The 25,000-nt window shown below is 39.7% G+C and overlaps 2 protein-coding genes across 2 annotated transcripts in view; both read right to left on the bottom strand.

The window, feature by feature from the left end:
* Positions 1 to 2,541: 2,541 nt before the first annotated feature.
* Positions 2,542 to 25,000, bottom strand: part of LOC138024925 (uncharacterized) — a 47,257-nt gene continuing 24,798 nt past the window's right edge. The window contains exons 4-5 of the mRNA XM_068872125.1: positions 6,283 to 6,438; positions 2,542 to 3,258 (exon numbers count right to left, since the gene is read on the bottom strand). Of these exons, the coding sequence (XP_068728226.1) occupies positions 2,645 to 3,258; positions 6,283 to 6,438 (770 nt within the window). The 3' untranslated portion in view covers positions 2,542 to 2,644. The remainder of the gene's footprint in view (positions 3,259 to 6,282; positions 6,439 to 25,000) is intronic.
* The window catches only part of LOC138024740 (neogenin-like), a 21,297-nt gene continuing 3,856 nt past the window's right edge, over positions 7,560 to 25,000 (bottom strand). The window contains exons 3-8 of the mRNA XM_068871941.1: positions 17,613 to 17,807; positions 15,276 to 15,574; positions 11,861 to 12,008; positions 10,893 to 11,195; positions 7,847 to 8,155; positions 7,560 to 7,711 (exon numbers count right to left, since the gene is read on the bottom strand). Of these exons, the coding sequence (XP_068728042.1) occupies positions 7,560 to 7,711; positions 7,847 to 8,155; positions 10,893 to 11,195; positions 11,861 to 12,008; positions 15,276 to 15,574; positions 17,613 to 17,807 (1,406 nt within the window). The remainder of the gene's footprint in view (positions 7,712 to 7,846; positions 8,156 to 10,892; positions 11,196 to 11,860; positions 12,009 to 15,275; positions 15,575 to 17,612; positions 17,808 to 25,000) is intronic.

The raw sequence follows: 25,000 nt of genomic DNA, 5'->3' as shown, positions 1-25,000 counted from the left end.
ATTGCCGTTTTCTCCCTGTGAGAGAGCTGTAGGTGAGCGAAGAAGTTTCTTGTATGCCGTTTAAGTGCTGTCTCACATTGAGCTGCAAATGCCTCTTCACCTAATTCAACATTGACAAAAGTTAGATTGCTGCTACCTTCCTTGTCTTCTGATTTCCCCTTTACAGGCTGGAGCGAAATGACCGATCATGATCCCGCACTTATTGCATCACTTACCAAATGCTGACCACAAGCAGAGTGGTGTTGCTGTCCCAGTCGTGATTAGGAATCGTGACTATTTCCTTTGTGCTCTTTTTGATTTCATTTTAGTTGTGTTGAAAATGGTTTCGTGAACGAAAGTGAGACTAAGAGAAAGTGCTCAGCTAATTATAAGAATGAGGATAATAATCAAAATTCGTGTTAACAACAACATGAGCCCGGTTAGCTCAGTCGGCAGAGCATTAGACTTTTAATCTGAGTGTCATGCTGGGTTCAAGTCCCATCGTGACGATAGTAGAGGAGGACTCCCTTGGGGAAAACAACACATAAGAAAGAAAAGAAAACCAAACCCCTTCCCTCGATCACGCAACACACTACCATGTACTACCTAATTCACAACAACTTTATTAACGTATAAACAACACAAGAAAAAAAAGCAAGGAAAAAACTAATCATAACGGCTAATCCTAAAATTAATCGAGTTTTTAAAATTTAAACTAATTCCTAACTAATTCGTGAGTAAATACAATCCTTAAAAGCGTGTAAAACGATAACCACCATCTTTCAGCGGCGTAGCGTGAGATTTTGAAGGTGTACGCACACAAAGAATGTTTCCAGCGCCCAAAGAAGGACGAGCTGGGAACATGCTCCTCCAGAAAAAAATTAAGTTTGTTTTCAAAGAATTCTGGGTAGATTTTGGTTCTAGATCCTTGAGTCCAAAATTGTGGATTTAACGTGTTGCATTCGTTTGATCACCTCTTTCGACACTTTTCAAAAGCGTGGATGATGTTGGATCTGTTTGGCCAGGCGTCTATGGGTTAATGAAAAGATACTGGAAATACTCACACAGACAGACCAGTGCCACTCGAAATTTAAAAAACGTGGCCCGATTTTATAATTATTAAAAGAAATTAATGTCTCCATGGAATAAGGATGACCGGATTTGAGCTGTACGCACTGGCGTACGTGCGTATATGGACGTTACGCCCGTGTCTTTGACTCACATTTACTAGAGTTTACTATACTTAAAGTTTTCAGGCCAGTTCCTCTTCACTGTGTAAACATTCCCTTGTGGCAAAACCACGCTTCAGTCGGCTTCTTGTTCTTTGAATATTGTTTCTCGCCCGAACTCCTTCCGTTCAGTCCTTTGCTGCTGTTATCCTTTTTTAGTCCTTCTTCCTCCTACTCTCCTTCAGTCAGTTCGGTTCATAAGTGCCGCCGTTATCAAAGGGATTTCGTCTTTGAAGTCTTGTCGCGGCTCCTGCTAATGGCTCTTAGCAGTGATACACGAAAATATCTTCTTCACCTTCAACTTCCCTCTTAACGTTCGTTCTTCAACTCTTTTTCTTCTCCAACTGGCCGCCAACGTCAACGTCTTTTACAGATATATAGTTCAAATTACAACATGCATTTTTACTTGACTACATAACATCTACATCTACATGTCCCTGCTCCCGGCAGTGGCTGTTTTTGCTTAGGTGGCCTTATACACCACAAACCCTTTTAGAGACATTACGCCAGGCCGGCCATTTCTGCTGCAAAGAGCATACTCACAGAGGACAGCCACAACGCCGGGAACTTCGTCCCCTACTCTTCTCGAATAGTGTGTGGGTTCTTTAACGTCCCACAGGGAACTTATAAACATGGAAGATATTTGTGGGACGGGGCCTACAGTTTTTAGTCCTTATCCGAGAAGACTTAAAAGTCTAACCATTTGATAATGTAATTACAAAGGTAGCACTTTCTCCTCAGTTATTTAAGACACTGAGTTTTGGTCCGGCCGGAGTCGCACTCACGACCTCCCGCATGGCAGCCCGGTGCTCAACCAACTGAGCCACCGGTGCGCAGTGGCACTAACAACACTAAAAATAAGTTCATTAACACTAAGACAGGTAATACACTACGCGACAAGGAATAAAAACAACACTTATCGGCAATATAGTAAATACTAACGAACTACAATAGGAAACTAAGACGACAACTAATTAGAACTTTATGACAACTTTCGCATCTCACTCGTGGCACTTGCAAATGCAACAACTAGTTATACTATATAACATATTCTGGTACACTATTTGTCCCCATACACCAAGTAACTAACGAGATCCCAGGGTTCCCCATATATATCCTAAAGCTTGGTTTACACTGCGGCATAAGCCTAACGAAGTTCACACTTGTTGCATAAACATAAGAGAAGTGACGTATACGCAAGCAGTTGTTAATGTGACATAAGCATAAGCATAAGCATAAGCATAAGCATAAGCATAAGCATAAGCATAATAAAATGAAAACGATTCCTTTTTCTTATGCTTATGCTACTCCCGGTTTACACACCTAAGGCTTATGCCAACTGAATTTTAAAATGTCTATCATTTTGCAGAAAAACCTTCCACCTGAAGAAAAGCTTTATTCTGGGCGATTTCTGCAGTCCTTTCCTTATCGCCGAGTTAAGAAAGGCTCTGCTGGCAGGCTGGGTTCACTTTCGTTTTACGACAAACTTTTGATAGCAAGCCTGATAATTGCTCTTTCTTCTTTTTCAGTTTGAATTTGTTTGGGATGAGCAACATGGTATCCGATGTGTCCACCAATTCTTCTATCATCGAAGCACTCAATGATCTGTTCGCATACGAAACAAATTCCAGTATTCTCGTTTTCCACGTGGTCGCTTCCTCTTTGCTGGTGTAGTCGATGAAGGTCTTGTGACGAAGACTCTTTGGTATGTCCTGCGGTTTTACGTCATCAATCTTCACCACGATCAAGGACCCGTTTTCGCCGTTCCGCGCAGCTCTAAAAAGGGCCATGTCCATCTCATCTTTGCAGAAACCGCTGGATAGATAGTTTTTTGACATGACAAAAATCACTTTGCGACTGCTGTACACACTATCCGCCATGTTATCGAAAAACGCTTTGCCGGGAATGAAGTCCCGGGTGTGAATGATGTACTCGATATTGCTTCCATCGAAAAGAGGTTGCAAATTGTCTTTTACCCAGTCGTAGTCTTTAGAGCTGTACGATACGAATACATCGTGGGTGAACTGACGATCAGGCCCTTCTTGAGCATCTGTGAGAATAACACACATTCACTTTCACTTCATTAACAAAGAAATAACGATTGTAAAAACATGTACAAAGACCATGGTAACCCACAGTTAGAATAGCTATTCTAGGCAGGTCCCTTACACGACGACAATACCTGGGGGAATGGGGGGGGGGGGGGGGTATTTTAGGAATTTTTGGGTGGGGATGTGCCGCTGGGACCCTGGAACCCTTAGCCTATACCAGAGGTAGTTTCAGCTAGATCTTGCTACCCTATACTAGAGTAAACTTCCCAAATCACTCCTATCCTAGAGTAGCTGTTTTCCAGAAACTGAGGTCACTAGCACAGTCTAAAGCAAAGCCAAAACAAAACCTTTCTCAAAAAAGGATCTTTTTGTACTTGTCCAGCAATGCCAAGCACGTACGTGCGCATTATCAATTTTAACCAGTATTAATTCCACTGATTTCCGTCTGAATCCCGATTTTTGACAGTTTATAATATCCAGTAGCGTTTTATGATAGTCATCTTTCAACGCTGTTGAGGCTGAGTCGTGAGAATTTAAACTTGCCGATTTCATTTTTTTTATATTTTTGAGTAGCAATTCATGGTTTCCTTAGTCTAGATAGAATCTTTAACCAACTGGTCCGTTTCTTGAAAAATTATACGCTAATCTACACCCAAACGCTCTGATTTATATACCCTATGCTAGAGTAAACTTCTTGAAAACCATACCCTTCACAGCGGCACATACCTATATAACCCATGCATGGCACTTCCCCCCCCCCCCCCCCCCCCTTGGGGGCGACAATATGACTGGCTCTCACAACAAAGTAAGCAAACGCAAACAAGAATTACACAAACAAACGTCTCGTACATAAGAGAGAAAAAATGATTTGAAGTATTGTAGGTAACTGTTAAAGAAAAGCCATATACATTGAAAGATCAATGAAGCGCATATCAACATTCATCTCCTCAATTTCAAGAAACGTTAGAAGCAATTCGTTGAATTTATGTTTAAAGTGTGTTTCCTCAACCTCGTTCCCAGGCCTTCTCTTCCCTGCCTCTTTTGTCTCCCCAACGACAAGGGAGGCAGAGAATAGAGAACCTGGGAACGAGGTTGTGTTTTCCTAAGCTGGCGAGGTTCAGAGGGGATACCTGATACCATTCCATATTTTCGTACCATTTCTGTAGAAGGGAAGTAACCGTTGGTTTGTTCTCGACGTTTGAACGTGGAAGTCTCTAGTTATTGCATTGGCCCCTTCAAAAGGGGATTCTATTTCGCAATTGTACTAAAAGAAGTGTTATAGAGTGTTTTCAATAACGTGATTAGTACCCTTGTTTTTCCACCTAAGCAAAAGAAAACGTTTGCACAGTAGTTCATGAGTAGAAGCTTGTCTCTACATTGAGTGTGAACACAGTAGTCCATGAGTAGGAGCTTGTCTCTACATTGAGTGTGAACACGGCTTAAGACGACTAGTTCGGATAATAATTATCATTTACTGGACATATAACATCTTTCCGTTCGATGGCAAACATGCTTATTGTCTCATTTGTCACTTGAAATAAGTAAACATAATTGCTAATCACACATGGACCGGGTGCTGAGGCGCCTTCCTAGTCGCCTGTCACGTGATTTGTCAGTTGAACCTAGTTAATGGCCTAGCTCCCACGAGTCTCCGATAGCTCAGTGCTTGAGAATCCGAACTAGTTAGTAATTGGAAGATCGTAGGTTCAACTCCGGCAAAGGAGGTCTCGCATTTTCCGGGTATCCTCGAGTCTCTTCATCGAAAAATAAATCTCTTCATGGATTCTATCTGTTGCAAAGTATGATTTAAAAAAAGAAAAACAAAGGGGCATATTTCAGAGTTTGAAACATCACAAGTCCTCTAATACCACTTGTGAGAATCATTTGGGTGACAGTTCCTTTCACGTGATTTTTGAAATAAGATTGATGTCCAGTCGAGTGTCGAGAACCATTTTTTCTTTCGAACGAGTCGAGTATCGTGTTGTATCGAGATTATCGAGGAAATGAAAGCAGTTGTGTTCGTTGAATACGTAGTGCTTCGATTACTTTCTCTTTTAGCCATTTGCCTCGTTTATTATACCACTCTATCTCCTTCACCTTTCCCCGAGGTGAGCATCCTTCGAAAAGGTCTGACAAGGCGCTCATAACCAGAAGCCTACAACTCCAATTCTTGGGTTTCACTCACGTGATCAACAGCCATGTTTTTCAACCAAAGCAATAGAAAGAGTTTGCATAACAGTTGAGTTCAATTCCCGGAGGATCGGGACTTCAACATGGCCGCCGCTTCATTGTTTGGGGACTCCAACATGGCGGCCGTGACGTCATGTGAACACCAAGAATACTAGTAGCTCTATGTAACGGCATTTGATCAAGCTATTTTCAGACGAGCCATTAAATAGGATTTGGCTTGCACGAGTGAAGAGTGCCGTTCTACAAATACAATGAAGTTGTACGATCGTAGTCATGGGATGCTGGTCTGACTTAGATCGCAGTTTGCAAGAAAATTCTACAAAAGTTCGGGGGTTTAAACCCCGCGACAAATTTATTTGCTTCACGGTTTGAACGGGTATTCACATGATTTCGAGTACGATTTGGGATACATAATCTTGAGAGTAAATTCTCCTAAGGCTAACGAGCCTATAAATCATGAGATAACTCTTATCGTGTTTATTTCGAGTCATGGCTCACTAGCCCCGCCTACATTAACGTTATTCGTTGAAAAATGACAACCACGATTGACATCGACACGCTAGCACTTGTGGAAACTTACAAACCACTTCCCCTCCCCCCCCCCCAAAAAAAAAAATCTTTCACAAACTCTAAAATTAAGAGGTTGTTACTTTCCCCTAACCTGGACGCCATTTTCTTTCATTGCGCTTTCGCGACTTTCCTGTCAATTAATTTAATTTCAACTTTCTGCACCGCTTGGGATTAATTGACGAGTTCTTAGCCAATGAGCATGCTGAAAATTTTGCATGGTTAATTTTAGCTTTTGAATCGGTTTCTTATTCCGATTTACTTACATTTCTGAGCAAAGAAAGCCATTTTACGCTTCCGCCTTCTGTGCCGCCAAACAGGGTAGCAAAACAACGCGACCATTAAAGCCAAAATGAAAGAGACCACTGTGACAACTATTAGAATCCAGTGTTTCTTCCCTGTGGATGCGATGTGTTTCTTCCCTGTGGATGCGATAAAACACACAAAACGTCAACTGGGAAAAAAACAAGAGCCACCTGAGTTCCTTGACGCTTGACGCTTTTCAGGAGTTTGTCATTGTTTGTTGCTGTGTGCATTTCTGGTAAGTGCCCCTGTGATCAGAAAATCAATTTTTATTTTTCTTTGGATTTCAAAGCTATTTTAACTAAGTGGTAAGCGACCAAAGTTTTAATAAGCTGCATTCACACTCTAAATTTGAAGCTACTGAGCCTTTGACGTCACTTTTTCCTAGACCCAAACCTCTTAGGTCCAATGGGTCAGTTTTGAACGTGAGTAAAGGCGGACCGTGAAATCCAAAACTTACAATCAAGGCAAACTGCCTTTGGATAGAAATCAAAACACAACATTTTGCCAGTCAGGTGTTAAGCAAACACACTTTCAAAATCTGAAGAAAAGAAGGAAGTGATTTTTTTTATCACAGGGACATTTTAAGCTTTTATAAAGTGTTGCAATAAATGGTTTTAAATGGTGCACAATCTTCATGAAACTAGCACAGTTAAAATACAATTCCTGAATAAACATGCATAATTTTGGTACCTATAATTTTTTTCACAAGATGAAGTGTCTGTCCACCTTTCAGTTCTATATTTGTACAGTATCTCACTGCTACACGTAGGCAAACCTCAATTGATGTTCACTGGATTTCTCCCAATGGCAAAGAGATTTCAAGAGAATGAAAGAAAAGTATATGTTTGAAGTGCAGGTTATAGATGAAATGTAGAAGTTATCCTGTAATGTAACTGGACAATTTCAACAGTTGTCCCTTATGGACACTTGAAAAATTCAGTTGGCGTCAACGCAATTCGATTGATCTCTACGACGCCTGTGCTATGCTCTACAAACTGAGCTAGAAAGCCACACAGTTGGGAGCAGGTTAATTTGGGGGGATCATTTGTTACCATGAAAGTATTCAATGGTAGAGCATCGCAGAAGTCATGGGTTGGAATCCGGTTGAAGCCGCCTGAATTTCTCAGGTGACTGTAGTGTAAGAAAGAACACTGTTTCAATTTCCAGTTACGTGCAAGGATCGCTTCTACATTTCGTCTGTAACCTGCACTTCAAACACATACATTTCTTTCACTCATCAAATCCTTTCATGGGAACGAATGATCCCAACAAATTGACCCGCAAGTCCCAGCTGTGTGGCTTCATAGCTCAGTTGGTAGACCATTGCACCAGCATAGCAGAGGTCATGGGTTTGAATCCCGTTGAATTTGCAGCCTGAATTCTTCAGGTCTTTGTAAGAGACAATTGTTTAAATTGTTCAGTTACGTGCGGGGATGGCTTCTACATTTCAGATTTCAAGAGAGTCAGCCCAAAATACATAACATGATCCGGTCGACGTTTAATGTACCAATAATCATCACTTACCAGACCCTTTCGTTGTTACAAACTGAGCAGAACTCTTTGGTCCATCACCAGGAGAAGTGTAGGCCAACACCTGCAATTCATATTCTGTAGATTCTTGCAATCCAGTAACAGTCTTTGTGTAAACTGCAGCATTGGAAGCGTTGACCAACTGAACATTTGGTTTGTCGTCTGACCCTTTCCTATTAATTAGCAACTTAAATCCTTTGATTATTCCATTTCTGGAGCCTGTGGGTGGCAGCTGCCATGATGCTGTGACACTTGTAGAAGTGTTTGCAGTCACCACAAATTTACTGGGAGCTTTTGAGGGAACTTAAAATAAACAAATCAAAAAATAATAAATGATTCTTGTTCATTGATTCGTATTACATGTATTACAAGGACAATTTTAAGAAAATTATCAAGGTTCTCTAGTTTTTGGTTCGTAACCATCGGTGGGCATTTCACTATACCCTGTTCCACTGTCCCTGACAGTGGGGATGGTTTCTCGCACTCACTTTTTCCTTGATCCCAACCATTTTACGCTAATCCCCACAAACTGAGAACCTAGAACAGGCTGTACAGCATCATTAAAAATAGATATGTTCTATACAGAGATAATTCAGACTTGGAAACCTCTGGAAAAAGATACAAAAGGAGCATTAATTCGGTTAGTTGTCTTGTTTGTGTGTGTTAGCAATCTGGTCTCATGTGATCTGAAAAGCGATAGAAGGGACTTCTGTGAGGCTGAGATCAGTGATTGTTGGCCAGTTTAAAGTGTATTTTTCATTGAGCATTTCAGTGTCAAGAAAAGAGCAATTGAAATAACTTTCCCTGTGGACAGCTAGTGTAGTTGTTGTGTAAAATACTTAAGTGAATATGTAGGTACAGTTGTAAACTTCACTCTCCGGTTGGCGATAAATTTCATTTTTCCCCCGGAAACAGCCAGTCAAACAATCTTTCTGCCGATGTTAAAGATACGGTAAGACATCAATTATTAGGCTCAATTGATTTTTCTGAAAGACCGGTGCAGTGATCGCCATTTGATTGGCCAACACCACCTTCATTGTATGGACTTGGTTGAGGCTGTGATAGGTTGAAGCTTGTTGAAGCACTGAGACCTCTTTTACAGGTTGGAGAGTACCCTGACAGCAGATGGTCAAGTATCTCCCAAACCCTAAGAGGTTTAAAAATATATAGTTATGGCGAGGTAGTATTGACTGAATGGGAAACTTACAAGTGACCAGCTCCCAGTTGGCTTGCTAGCTCAGTTGGTAGGGCAAGTACAGTGCAATCGCAGGATCATGGGTTCCAATCCCGTTCACTGAGCATGCATTTATTTCAGGCTTCTACTTACAAGTGACCAGCTCCCAGTTGGCTTGATAGCTCAGTTGGTAAGGCAAGAGCAGTTCAATCGCAAGGTCATGGGTTCGAATCCCGTTCAATGAGCATGGATTTCTTTGAAACTTTTACTTACAAGTGACCAGCTCCCCATTGGCTTAAGCCTGCGTAGCAGGCGGTTTGGTGAATTTTGATCATGGCTACGAGAAAAGCATGCGGAGGGGGAGGGGGCGAGGAGAACGATTGAGGAACCGCCTGCAATCAAACCTCCCATTTCCAATCATGTGTGATGAGCACAAGTTTGATGGTAGGTACTTGGTGTCTCTTTTTCTATTGTTTCAGATCTTTTTAAACAAGGCATAAAATGTTCAGTAATTATACAATTACCCGAACCTAACCCTAACGCTAAACAGAGCGGAAAGAGTCAAATCTGTTTTCAAAAAATTTGGAAACTTCCTTGCAGTAGCTAGCTTGGATTTTCTGATGTTCTTAAATAAGAGCAGGAAGATGTCAAACCACCAATAAATGGAGGTGATATTTTGGCAAGGGAATTGGCAAGCTTCATATTTCTGAAAATCAGCTTTTTCTAACCGGCGAAATGTATTCTGCATAAGTAATGACACCTTTGAGAAGTATCATTGGTGACTATCAAAGAAGCTGAAAGATTAGGGCTCACGGCAACCTCCAGTCATTAGTTGGACCGAGTTCAGATGTATCCATTGGGACGCTCCAATTAGTTTTCACATCGGCAGAAGATGCGTTGGACAAGGCATTTCTCAAAGTGCTGAAATAACATTCTAATAACTGCCACAAAAAAATTGTCGGCTATATATATCATTGTCAACGGATCGCACACAATAGAAACGGAGACAGGAAAAAATTAACGGTAAGTTGGAATCTCAGTTTGATCTTTTAAATTTATTCCCAAGCGAATTAGCTGTATTACCGCCAATGTTTACACAAGGTGCGCTATGATTGGTTGGGAGTTGACATCAAACCGGTAGGTACTTGGTGTATTTTGTCATTTAGTGGTTATCTATTGCACAAAATTATCTAAACACGGCAAAACCTTCAGGGTTAGGATTAGGGTTAGTTGGTAGAGCAAGTGCAATGACTGGAACAATTCCAGTGGTACATGCATGTACATGAAACAGGTGCACATGCGATGTAATGTAATAAGCAATGAAAACAACTAAAGACGGTGCAGTCTGCAGCCTTAAAACAAAGACTTTCGTTTCTTTCCTATACATTGCAACACTTAAAATTAAATGGGTGACAGGCTGACTTACCTAGTAACTCCAAGGGAGCCTTGTTGTTACAAAAGTTACATTAAACAATGTCACTTACTATCTTCCTTTGTTCTTGCGAATCGAACAGAACTGTTAATTCCGTCTCCAGCGGAGTTAAAGGCCAACACACAAAATTCATATCTTGTAAACTTAGCCAACGCGGTGACATTTTTTGCGTACATCGTGACATTGGAAACAGAAATGTTTTCTAGTCTGTTAATATTGGAGCCTTCTTTCCTGAAGAATATCTTAAATCCTATAATGATTCCATGTCTGGAGTCGGGGGAAGGAAGCTGAAAGGACGCTATGATAGCCGTAGATGTGCTAGCAGTCACTGTAAAATTTCTAGGAGCTTTTGATGGGACTGATTTCGTTTTTGTAATTCACCACATTGCCCCCACTTGACTATACTAAGCCTAATAAAAGTTACAGTCCCTTACCATCTTCCAATGTCCTTGCAATCTTTGGGGAACTCTTTGGTCCACACCCCACCGAACTGAAGGCACACACTTTAAATTCATATTCTGTGAACTTTTCAAGACCCGTGACGACCGTGGAAAAATTCTTTTCGATGGTTAGTGCAGTTGTGACATTCTTTGTGTCAGATGCTAACGATCGATATAGTAATTTAAATGATAAAATGTCCTTGTGATTTGTATACCATTTTGGCAGTTCCCAAAAGGCAGCAACACTAGTCGACGATTGTGCAGTCACTTTGACCAGAATGGGTGTTTTAACAGGAACTGAAATGGAATCAAAAGCTACTATTGAACACACCACCACTGAAGCATGACTACTTACTTCAGGGGCACCTAATGAGAATATAGTTCAAAACCACTTAAATAAACATAGCATCGTTAAAGGTATTTTGGTATTTAAACGGTAGATATAGGCATATTTTTATCCCCTAAAAATTTTTCATCTGTTCGGATTTCCTAGCTGAAAGTCTAGTGATCCGAAAATTATTGGGATCAAAACTTACCTTTTCGAAAATTTCAGCCAGAAAAAAGGCTCCCGAAAATTCTTGGTGATTTTTTTAGCATAAAAATACGTTAAAAATGGGCAATTACACCATTTTTTAGATGTTCGAAAATCCTAGGACAGGCAAGCAAGCAAGAAATTTTACAACAAATGTTCCGAAAATTCTAGATGTTAAATCGTTTTCCGAACAGACATTTTCCGAAAATTGACGTTGGGTGCCCCCTGTCACTTCAAATCTGTTACAAAACTCTCTCTTGGCATGAAACTCTTACAATTCACTAAGCTGTCAAATTTCTGAAACATCACATACAAGAACTTGCTCAAATGGTTTTCACAATTTTTAAATTTTGTCTTTTTTAAATAATTAAATGGATTTGTAAAACAAAACCTGTAAAAAGACTTGGACAAGAACACATTCACGAGTTACCTGGAGATTTAAGTGCTCCATACAGCTCAACTCTCAACGTCTTCTGACCAAAAACGTCAGTTGGCTGAAAGCGTAGGAAGCTCGCTGTGATAACCTCCTCAAGATTATGCTTGACAGTGTCATTTAGCCCAGTATTTCCTTGAAAGACCTGCAAAAGACAGAATTTATGCTGACAAGTGTGGTGATGATGATACAGATGATGAAAATAGCCTGAAAATAAGCTGACAACAGATGCCTCCATTTGGTAAGACGAAAATGATGACGTTGACAATGTCATTGAAAAGTTTAATGTCAAATATCTCAGTTTCGGAAACTGCGGCTTTTAAAATGGTTTCCCTCTTTCTGTGCAAAACGAAGAAAGAAAAACTAGAGAACCCCATTAAGAAAACTACATAGGCAAAAGAAATAAGGCCAATGTTGATTGTTTTAATTTCCACCAGAAAACCAAGTGAATAGAATTCACTCAACCACTAGCAGATCTTTCTCCATAATCAACTCCAAACAGAAAGCTACTAGATGAAAAAAACCGCAAAATAATGGATGCAGAACTTTGTAGTGTCAAAGCGTAACTCAGTGAAATGGCAACTCTCGTGAATGCATGTTCAAAACGTGAAAACAGAACAATAGATGCATTGTATATGCAATGTATTCTTTTACTACATGTGCTTCCACATGCACCTGACAATGCAATTCTTGCTACACTAGATGTGCTCTAGACTTACAAGTGACCAGCTCCCAGTTGGCTACATAAATCAGTTGGTAGAGCAAGTGCAGCGAAATCGCACAGTCCTACATTAGATGTCCCTCAAAAGGGAGACATTTGCCAATAGTCCAAACCTCCCTTCCCCACAACGTTTCTTGGGGAACTCAAAAAGATGAGCCTTAGAGAAAATTCTTTTCCATTCAATAACAAACATTTCCTGCCGACTGACGGCACAGCAATGGGGAAGTTAAAGATGGCAAAAGCTTTCACAGTCATGTTAATGGCCGCACGTTGAAAAACAAGCTGTTTGAAAGAATGCCTCCGCTAACCTGCCCAGTGGAAATGTTTCATTGACGACATGTTTTCAGTGGGGACCGCAAGGGAGAACGAAACCAACCATTTTGGTAAATTCAATAACAATTTCCATCCAACAATCAAAATTTAATTTACTCGTGAATAAAGTATAACAAGATAGCCTTGTCAAAACAAAGAATGGGTTAGATTGCCCAAACGCTTTATCTTGAATGCCAGCAAACCTAAACCTCCATTAAACCACCCAATAACTGGTGCAGAGTCGGAAGAGAAATATTGCACAATACCATACGTTAGCGGGACTTCCAAACCCATAAAGAGAGTTTTGGACAATCATGGTATCAAAGTGACTTTTAAACCCTACAAGACAATTGGCCAGATATTTCCAAAGCCAAAAGACGAAATGGGCAAAGAAGAAATTCGAGATCTCGTGTATGACATCCCCTGCGCAGTTTGTAGCAAGAATTACATTGGAGAAACGCAGAGAAAATTTACAACTAGAAAAGGCGAGCATCAAAAGGCCGTCGCACGGCTACAAAAAGAAAAATCAGCACTTGCGGACCACGTTATAAAAACAAATCGTGACATCGCTTGGAATGAGGCCACTGTTCTTAGAACTAACAATAACTGGCGACAAAGGAAAATTCTTGAGGCTTGGGAAATAAACTGTGCTAAAGACCCCCTCAACCGAGACGATGGAGCACTACTCCCCAAGGAGTACTTGCATTTGACTATTGCAGAAAAGAAAAAATGACACTGACTTTAGAATTTTTAAGTAGCGCTTTGGTTTATATCTTAGCTTTCGTGTAAATTTTATCTTTCACTTCCCCTGATGAAGGTTGTTGAATACAACCGAAACGTCGGAAAACGTTTTTTATTGTACATAGTTTATATTTCAAACACCAGAGTAACATATATTTATATTTTTTATTTGCCGCAGATGCTTCAGTGTTTCGCGAGTAAACACGCCGCAGTAACTTGATCACGGCGCTCGCTGAATTCGATGTCACTTTCGATTTTGCGATTTACTTGTGCAGCCAAAAGCACAATAACAAAATTGAACCTAGCAAAAATCTCGCAAAATGTTTTTCGCTGATGTTAACTTTTTATATTCCCGGCTCAAAATTAATGTTGTTTTCATGTCGTAAAATTTTGTTGCTGATGGAAAAATATTTTATTCTCGATTGGCCGTCCTGAAAACTTCCTTCTGTTCTTCCTAAAAACTGTGTATCAATATTTATTTAGTTTTGCATCAATATTTGTTTTGCATAAAGCAAGCTAACAAAATCTGTACCTTGCTTAAGTTCGCATTTTTGGGCGTTAAAATAGAATTTTCGGTCCTATGCTTCTGTTACGAAGTGGTATATTTTTTAGGTCACCCATCCACATACTAACCTCCCGGACAGGGAACTTCAGTAAAGTTTTGTATTACAAAGCTGTCAGACGCTCAAAGTGCACCCTTAATTTAAACATATGGTAAAAATTGTGAGGAAATTGTGAGGGAACTTGAACATGATCAACATGTCAGCCTGGAAGCCAATGTGTCTCGATTCCCTTTTATTTTCTTCAATCTTACTGGGTTTAGTACTTTGCTAGTAACCACATGTCTTCTCAGGGGACTATTTACCAAAGACTTCTACCATGGCACTACAATAATATACAATACCGAAACAATAACGTGTACTATTAGAGCTACATATTACGCAAAGACAACTTGAATCTCCTGGAAGGCAAAACACAGCTCAGTTGACAATATGGAATAAAGGGCTGTGTTACTGCGCTACCACACGTAGGCAATGCTTGCCTATTTTTTCTTTCTGACAGAGAAAATGATTAATAGGCTGGTAACCAGGTTTTTAACCTCAGAGAAAGATATGTTTCGTCGTATGAACGTGTGAGCCAAAGGGCCTCTGCTAGTACGACTTCTGGGTGACCCTTTAAATGGTCTTAATGATCCCCGACTTGAAAAAAAAGCCTGGAACGCTGCAGTTCAATACCACCAGAAACCCATAAGGGTTGAAACGTGTAACGCGCCTTCACAGCTTCCGAATATTCAGTGCTAAGTACCATATTTGGAAACCCCTCGCTCCAAAAAACTTCGCGCAAGAACATTGGTGGTATTGCGTCACGGTGTTCTTGCAAACTGATTGGTTGAATGTTTCTCTCTTGTTGTTCCAAATATGGTACTTAGCAAATTGAATATTCAGAAGCTTGTTTCCCTACACACAAGGGGCCATTACACGTTTGAAGCCTTATGGGTTTCTGATACCACCCAACTGAGTTCCTTCTGTTTTAGAGTAACACGTACCACAGGGAACCCAGTGCACGCTTATGGAGCGTTTAGTTTCTTTTTAACGGGAATTGAACACTGCAACATTCGCAAATAGGTAAATTGCAAACCTTTTCTGTTCCATTCTCTTTGTATGTCATCCAGGTTATGTTGTCCAACGATGAATGTATCATGTATTTTGTTGTCCATTGATCATAAGTTGGTTTTCCTTGAGTTGCTATGGCGCAAATGTAGAATTTATAACCAAGGTTGATTTGTAAGAAGTCGCTAACATTAATTTTGGTGCTTGGTAACCATGCACCTCGACAGTCTTCAGGTCCATAACCAACTCTTGATGAGGAAGCTGAGTAGAGGTCATCTGAAGATCTGCCATCATTAATGAACCAGCAAATTGGTTGAATCTGACAGCCTAAAAAAAGGGATTATATTAACACGATGAGTGGATTTCACATCTGTCTAGTTTATGACAACAAGAGTTTAATAACCGATGTGGCTACTTTCAGATAAAAGTTTTTGACTGCGTTGCGTGACTTCCATTACCGCATCTGACTAAACATGGGCAAAAACTTAAAGACAAGTTCCAATTTTATTATCTATCCAGAATTAGCACAATATTGTCGTCTTGGTTATAATGAACCGGAAGACCTGCAGTGGAAAAGGGTGGCTTTTCATTCGGCGACAAGAGACTTGAAATGTAAGCAAATCTAGTCGAAGTGAATAAGGATTCTCTTAATGAATAAGGATGACTCTAAATGTTGAAGATACCCACTAGCACAGCTTTGAAATTTATAGACACCTGACATTTCACAATTTGCCACCGAAGAGAAGGTGAATAATTGTTTAGTATACACCCCACAAGCTGAAAAAAGGGAACCAAAAAACTACTTTATTTTTATACAATGTGGTCGAAAATTTGAAATCTAGCACGCTGGCTACTCAGAAAGGAATAGTAATTGGATAATCAACTCCGAGTTAGCCAATCAGCGCACGTCAAGAAAACTATTCACTTGTGTGGTAATAATAATTTTGGTTTTTGAAGGTGTTAAGCTAAACAGACATGTCTGTTTCTTCAAATAATTATAAAAACACAATCTTCTTTCTTAACACTAAAACGCTAGAGGACGCTTCTCGACAGCAGAGTAATTAATCCGTTTTCAAGTTCACATACCAATGAGCACAGGGTGCTCCTTATCAGGCGGTAACCGGTAAAATTTACCGCTTGTAAGAGCACTTATTACCGCCTGCAAACGCTCACAAGTCGCTTATCCTTTGCTGAGCGTCCAACATTAACCAATTGCTTTACCGGTTTGAAAAGGTGCCATACTTGTTGCGCTGAAAACTAGGGAGAACCCCGATGAGCACATACAGGAAGGCGACTTTTGGTTTTCCCACTCAGATTGGAATGAGTTATTGGTCTTAATGAGGTTGTTAAGGAGTGGGTTTGCAAAGGAAAAGGATTACAACAAAGTCATTCCTTTAGACGGGAAACACTTCAATATTTGTCTACTACTTTTGTCAGGCAGTTTCTTAAGGTTGTCTACGAGTCCCCAACTGTTGCCATGGCAAGGGTACGACACTGCCAAAAGTACTTTAAATTCAGTTTTGAAAATGACCTTAAAAACTATTTAGAAATTAAAATTAATCTACGAAGGTGTGCGAGCTAAGTTTTGACATAATGCTAAACACCTCTAACAATTTTTTTTCCCTGTTTATGCGATTTAATTTTTATTTCTGTCCACACTTTTGGATTCATGAGCTGACGCGACCAGTTAACTGTGTGGCTTAGACGGGCGTGCTCTGAGCTAAAAACCCTTGGGAACCTCCTTAACTTAGTCTTCGTGCTCCGAGATGCTAAAGAACTACCACAAACCACCATAATTTACCACACAGCATGGTAATTTAAGTCTACAATTTACAGGTCCCATTTAAAACGAATATGATGCAGATGAAGTTGATTATGCAAGCAATAATTGTTAAATTCAATTAAAGCGATTGTCTAATAGAAGCTTCATTACAGCCTGTATTCCAAAAAGTTGATTTTCTGAATAGGCCATTTCCGTCTTCATGTCTGCCTCTTCTTCAAAGCGAGTCTAAGTGCAAAGTTTTTGTGATGGTAGTTCTACTTTACACATGAATGCAACAAAAAAGACTTGTTGAGTTTCACACCGGTCTTAATGCATTAACCATGATAAGAAAAACCTCGCATTTAGACTCGCCTTGAAGAGGAGGCAGACATGAACTCGCAAAAAAAGGCCTATTACTCTGTACATTAATCGTGTCAGCCAGGGCACATGAAGTTGAACTCTTGTGAGCATTGCGAGAAAAACGATTTTGCATGCAGAAGATGTTGCATAACTTGCCAAAATATATTATAATCAGGAAAGGGAAGAAGGCACAAATAAGTAAATCAGCGAATATACAAGCTTGTTATGTCGTAAATATTATACCTCTTTGAGCAGAGTAAACTTCCACTTCAAGCAAAGAGAAACGATGTCTACGTGTATTCTGCAAGATCACATATCTTCCCAGTACCCTGGGCCAACAGAGGAAGTGAAATCTGCCAATTCCCCGGTAATGAAGAATATTAATGGGCGCACGATGTCGACATTCCTGACCTACTTCAGTTGGTCTTGAGCTTGAGGCTAAAAAAGGTGTGAATACAAATCAACATAACTGCACACCAACTCCTATGAGTCACTCTAGGAAATGATGAAACAATAAGTTCAAGTATCACTGATTTCAGCGGATAACAAGATTGTCGTTCGAGTTTATTCTTGGTTATGTTCACAATGTTTTAACGTTTTTGTATTTTTAGTTCAAGTGTTTAAGATTGTGGCAATAACAACAGGTAAAAGTAAAACTACGACAGTTTCAAACTAGTTTTAAAAACAATGTTATAAATTCCAGCCAACATTTGCTTTTAGTCTTCATTAATTCGGTGGACATTATAGAGTTATGCACAATCTTTAAACTTTTGGCCTTCAAAACAAGAAAACAATAATATTATTTCCGGCCAACTGGCGAAGTGTCTTTCCGCTTATCTCAGGTCATGTCATATGGAGAAAAGCGTTGTCATCTGCTCATTCTGTAGCCGAAAGATAATCTTATGTCAGAAGCAAAAAAAAAAAGAGTAATAAATGTTGGGTATCATGCATGATCTAAAGTAAGACATTACGAGGGTCTGAACGAGGGTATTGGAGTCTCAGCCGACAGATAAAATTCTAGCTATTGCTTATTTATAAGCTGAATTTTCAGTTGTTTGTTAGCTATACCAATTAATTTTGACAAATCTCGGTACATTATGCACGAACGTCCTTTCGTAAAATTGATTTGCTCACAACCTACAATTAATTCCAGAAATCACCCAACCTACAGAGTCCTAAAAAATCCACGAGCTTGGCATCATTGGCCAATGACCTCACAGTTAGTTAAATGATTTATAATTTATTTGTCCTTGTTTAAAAGGAAATAAACAGGGAATCCTCACTAGTGCTTTTGTGGCTTGATATCCGTCTTTAAAACAATGCTGATACGATAAAACAATAATTAATTATTGAATTGGATTTTTGTGATGTGCATTAAGAAACAAGGGCTTGAAGTGGAACCCACTTTCCTTGACTTTCATTATTCCGCATGTAACCAAAAAACTCTTCAAGAAGTGCGCATTACATTTCTTTGCTCCATAAAGAACCTTAAAAGCTTTAACAAATAGAGGATGATATCACATGTGACCACCCGGAATTCGAACTTAGAGTGCTAAATAGTATCAGTGCAGCAATCGAGTGAGAGATATATCAGCGCAAGAAGAAAAAGTTGTATCCCCGCACAACCATACCATATTCTATTATTATATAGATAATAAACATACAAACCAGAGACATCTCAGTTTTTTGTCCATTTTAAAAGCAGCAAAAAAGTGATCACCTTGACTAAAGAAAGTAACATGTAGTTTCAATGTCTTGAAATCTGCTCTTCCTAAAAACTTTTGCATCAATATTTGTTTTGCATAAAGCAAGCTTACAAAATATGTACCTTGCTTGGTTAGCATTTGTTAGCGTTAAAATAGAATTTTCGGTCCTATGCTTCTGTTGCCAGGTGGTATATTTTTTAGGTCACCCATCCAGATACTAATCCCGCCGGATAGGGGTTAACTTCAGTGAACTTTTCTATTACAAAGCTGTCAGACGCTCAGATTGCACGCTTACACTTGTGGTGAAAAGAAGTTGTGAGGGAAATGGTAATGAATTTTACATGGCGCATTTTCTATTGACATACTCAAATGCGCTTTACAAGCAAGGGATCTATGGGTGAGATCGGACATCAGCACATATAGGCGCCGCTGGCAGCCGCTATCAGTCCATTAGCGATCTCAACCAGCACATGAATGAATGAAATGAGGCCTGACCACAACACTGGGAGCTCCATGCCCATGCTCCATGCGTGGGTTCTTTTATGTCCCACTGGGTTGTGGACATTGAAGGGTTGTGAGACGGGGCCTACGGTTTATAGTCATTATCCGAGAAGACTTGAAAGTCTTAACCATTTGCGGATGTAATTACAAAGGCAGCACTTTCTCCTCAGTTATTTTAAGACCCTGAGTGTTGGTCCAGATGGAGTCGAACTTACGACCTCGCGCATGGTAGCCCGATGCTCAACCAACTGAGCCACTGCGGAACTTGAAAATGATCAACATGTCAGCCTAGAAGCCAATGTTTCTCGATTCCCTTTTATTTTCTTAAATCTTTCTGGGTTTAGTACTTTGCTAGTAACCACATGTCTTCTCAGGGGGCTATTTACCTAAGACTTCTACCATGGCACTACAATGATATATAATACCATCGTGTACTGTTAGAGCTACATATTACGCAAAGACAACTTGAATCACCTGGAAGACAAAACGCAGCTCGTTTGACAATATGGAAAAAAGCGCTGTGATACTACACTACCACACGTACGCAATGCGTGCCTATTTTTTCTCAAGATGACAGGAATCTTTTCTTTCTGACAAATGATTAATAGGCTGGTAGCCACGTTTTTAACCTCAGAAAAAGATCTGTTTCGTCATATGAACGTGTGAGCCAAAGGGCCTCTGCTACCTGATTTCTGGGTGACCCCTTAAATGGTCTTAATGAAAAAAGTGCCTGCAACGCTGCAGTTCAATACCACCCAACTCAGTCCCTTCTGTTTTTGACTAACACGTACCACGGCAACCCAGTGTACACTCATGGAGCGTCTAGTTTAAAGTTTTTTCGAGTCGTTTTGGCACGGAAATTTCCCGGGAAAACTAAAGAGCCGTGTAAATATGTCTAGGAATCGTTTTTGATGTACAGTGGAAAACGTGCTTGCTCATTTGGATAGCGACTTCGATATTTCCAACGAAGGAGTTAATTCAGACGTTGAATGGCTCGATAGTGAGGATTTTGAGGAGCCTGACCTTATTTTGCAATGGATATCCACAAACTGCCTGGTTTAAGAGACTGTTGGTCTTCTGACTGGATTTTGAGTGTTCCAGCATTCTCAAGCGTAATATCTCGAAACAGATTCTTGGGCATTTGGAACAATATTTATCTGTGTGGCAACACAAAAATGCCAAGGTCTGCTGAGAGTGATTTTGACAAGCTTTTCAAGGTTGGGCAATGTATTGATGATTTGAAAACAAATTTTCAAATAAATTATGCCCCCACCTGGGTACGTACTGTGTACTTTCCCACAAATGAAAAATGAAAGAGAAAGGAAAGGACATGCAAATTATGTTTTGATTCTGGTATGAGGAAGATAACAAGTTACTTCTGCCCAGACTGTAATGTCACTCTGCGCTGTGCCATGTTTCTTCATATCTTATATTACCGAAGGACTACTAAATTAAATTATATTTTAGTTTTATACTTGTAAAAGTTTAAAAAGTTGGAGCTTGATATCAAAAAAGGAATACTCCTTGGTTTGTCACTCATAACATCGCTTTGTTTCCTGGGCATAGTCTAGTCAGAACTTACTAAAAATTTCCTGTTGTCATTTTGTAATCAATTTTCAACTTGAATAGTCTGATTCTTTGGAAATGAACACAGAGAAGGCGGAACTAAATTTGTTTGTAGGATCATTTTTACAGGATGAGAGATCGAGATGTGTGCAATGTTCAAGATGGCACCTTGTTCAAGTACAACTTGGGAATCATAGACCTTACTATGCCCTCAGTCGACAGTGGTTATTTATTTTAGTTACCTAGATTTAGTTTCCTGAGGATTTGAGGATGTGCTGAAACTCAAAACCTTAACCAGCTATCTTCCTCTAGATCGCTGAAGCTAACACCATATAAGCTAATTCTAAGTAATTTTCAAATAGGAGGTCATCCATGCAATACACGAAACCAAGAAGAAGACTTTAAATGGTATGCATGGACGAATACACGTGACAAGCTGACTTACTCTCTGTCAGAATCTTCAAGCGTTCCCCAATTTCTAAAAGTTTTTCCCATGGTAAAATTACCAACTCACTATTTTCTAGCTGTTTACTCTGACCATAATTTGGCCAAAGCTTCCGGTTTTTGGCTCGTCGTTCACGCTCGCTCACGTTGATACCAATAAACTTGAAACCAAAAAAAGGCAAGCTACTGTATTTCAAACAAGAACGCCCAACAGAGCAGAAGAGAGTACATTGAGAGGTAAACACGTAGCCTGCAGTCAAAACTAACGTGGTAAAATGTCTCTCAAGTCTCTTTGTGTGTTTAAAGAGCCCTTCGAATTCTGCAACTTTCGGAAATAACTAAGCCTTAGAAAAATTACTGACTCCGACATGACCAGATACCGACACGAACTTGAAACTTTTCGCCACGAAGACCTCCATTATTTTGGTTGCTGCTCATAATGGGCCAGCGGATACGCTCATAAGAGATCTCAAAGTCGCGCACGAAATATTTTCGGGTAAAATTTACCGTGGAATTCACCAGTTAGGCAGCGAAGAAAATGACATAATTAAGAACGGTGCCTACTAATTCAAAGCTATTTTTGCCCCGGTTTATGGTAATGCAAGGAATGTAGATCTTAACAAGTGTTATTGAAATCCAAAAAGGAAAATTGGGTGTAACCATGCATTTTTCAAAGATACCGGGTAATTGAAGAAAAATATTTGTAAAAAGCTTCAAAATACAAAGCAATGTATGGCGTTTTTTCTCAAATTGAAGCTTAAGGCCCTAGCAAACGGCTTCAACATTTGTTTCAACATCCTTTCGATTTTGTTGAATGGCAATGTTGAAAGCGTTTGCCACCCCCTTTCCACCGTGTTGAAACGTGTTGAAACGATGTTGAATCGATGTTGAAAGAGTTTAAAAGCCTCTAAACTTTGCTTCAACATCCGTTCAACATTTCTTTTGTTCTCTGGAATGTTCGGAATGTTGAAGCGGAGTTGAAGCCCCGCTCTTTCAACATTGTTGAGCAAGCGCATGCGCAATTAAGAAAAGACGGTAGCAAAGAAAGACAATTTTGTGTGTGGCTGTGGTACGTCCGGGCGATAATATTTCGATCAGCTGATCCTACAATGGAGGACTATGACATGCCAGACGATTTTAAAGTAGAGATCAACACTGCAACAAGGAAAAGAAAAGCACAGGAGGCGGACAAAGCAAAGAAACCAAAATGGAGGTCTGGCGAGATAGAAACGCTCACAGATGAGCTGGAAAAGCGAAGCTGTCTGAGAGACGTCTTCAGTAAAGACTACCACTGGGGCCTGAAACTAATTACCAGGCCACTCGCTAAGTTTTGTTGAATGAAATGTTGAAAGCGTTTGCCCATCCCACCGTTCAACATCATTCAACAACCTTTCAACATCAGTCAACAACCTTTCAACAGCGTTTAACAAAATCGAATGGATGTTAAAGCAAATGTTGAAGCCGTTTTCTAGGGCCTTTCATTATCTCTCAAAAATGCATGGCTACCCCTAATTTTCCTTTTGGATACCAAGAGTACTTACTAAGATCTACTTTCTCCGGATAGTTTTATGTCACGCAAAAACATCACTGTATTAGTAAGGATCACCGAAAGGAAACTCGAGTATCTCGAGATGCGAAGAACATATGCGCAATAACAATAGTGGGCACTGTCCTTAAGTTTTATTCCGGCAAAACCAAAACGCCGACAATTCGAAAGCCTTTTCTTTTCAGTAATACTACAGCCAGTAAGAATAAACAACCCGGGAGCCTTGCCTTTAGGCTTGGATAAATCTATATATTATTTTAAAATTAAGTTCCATGTTTTCTTTAAAAAAATGGGATAAACATTAAAAAGGAGAATGAATGGTTTAAGAATTTCTACCAAGAAAATTACTTTACGTAACAAAAATCACTATGATCAAAAATAAGGCACAAACAGCAGTGATAAACGGAAGTTTAGAATCCCGAGAGCCTCGAACTTAAGCAACGATGTTATAATTTTCAACTATTCCCATCGGGCCTTGACTGAAACTGAGAAGAGTGTCCTGGCGCGTGGGTTGACAAATATGATGTTAAATGCTCCTTTGAATTGCTTTATATCGTGATTTAATTAAGCTCGATCTTCCGTTAACCGACGAAAACCACGATCAACTCAAAAGTAAATTAAAGAATATATCTTTTAGCTACATTTACTCATATGACTTTTCAAAGCAAAAGAACATTCTAAGCAAAGACGAATGGAAAGCCTTAACTGATTTACGCAATGATGACAGCATCATCATCACGAAACCGGACAAAGGAAATGGCGTTGTAATAATTAGCAGACTTGATTATCTTAACAAAATGAAACACTTGATTTCTGACACCACCAAATTTAAAGAGCTACAACACAATCCTACTCAGTCAACTTATCTTCGAATACTGAGAAAGGATAAAATTATTGATGATGCAACTTTTTACAAAATCGTACCGAGTGGATCTTCTCCTGGCGTTTTATATGGCCTTCCTAAAGTTCATAAGACTGGTTAATGTTGTCCTTTCCGCCCTATTGTTTCATCGGTTAACACCTATAACTACAATCTTGCTTCTTACCTTGTTTCTATACTTCAGCCAATCTCGACCAACCAATACACTGTCAAAGACTCTTTCAGCTTCGCGGATTGGGCCAAAAAGTACAAGCATAAGAATGAAATAATGTGCTCTTTAGATGTCTCCTCCCTATTTACAAATGTGCCACTCGAGGAAACACAAAACATCTGTCCAGACAAATTGTATTCTCTTCCTGATCCTCCGGCTTTACCCAGGGTTGTTTTACGCAAGCTATTGGAATTTGCCACCAAGAAGAGCCACTTTCTTTTTGATGGTAAATACTACGACCAAATCGATGGTGTTGCCATGGGTTCGCCATTGGGCCCTGTCTTAGCCAACATTTTTATGTGTGTTTTTGAAGAAAAGTGGTTGCTGAACGCCAAAGTTAGTCCTTTATTTTGGAATCGTTACGTTGATGACACATTCACCATGTTTCACAACAAAGACAGTGCAAATGAGTTTTTGCACTATTTGAACGGCTGTCATCGCAATATTAAATTTACCATTGAATTTGAACATAACAATGCAATTCCGTTTTTGGACATTCTTGTCACACGTAATCAAAACAACGCTTTCACGACATCCATCTACCGAAAGAAAACTTTCACAGGTCTCTACACGAAATGGGATTCCTTCATTCCACGAAAGTACAAAATAAACCTCATCCGCTCCCTCACTTATCGCTACTACCGTCTTTGTTCATCTGGCTCCTTGCACAATCTGCCCTCAATGATCTTCGAAAACTCCTTCTTCAGAACGGCTACCCATAAGGCATAATCAACTACCATCAACCTCGTTCCCAAAGTAAGTAAAGTAAAGTAGACC

Source organism: Montipora capricornis, chromosome 11 (assembly GCF_036669925.1).
Source record: "Montipora capricornis isolate CH-2021 chromosome 11, ASM3666992v2, whole genome shotgun sequence".
NCBI classification, from domain to species: Eukaryota; Metazoa; Cnidaria; class Anthozoa; order Scleractinia; family Acroporidae; genus Montipora; species Montipora capricornis.
Note: the sequence above shows the minus strand (reverse complement) of the source record. Positions and strands in the feature narration are given on the sequence as shown.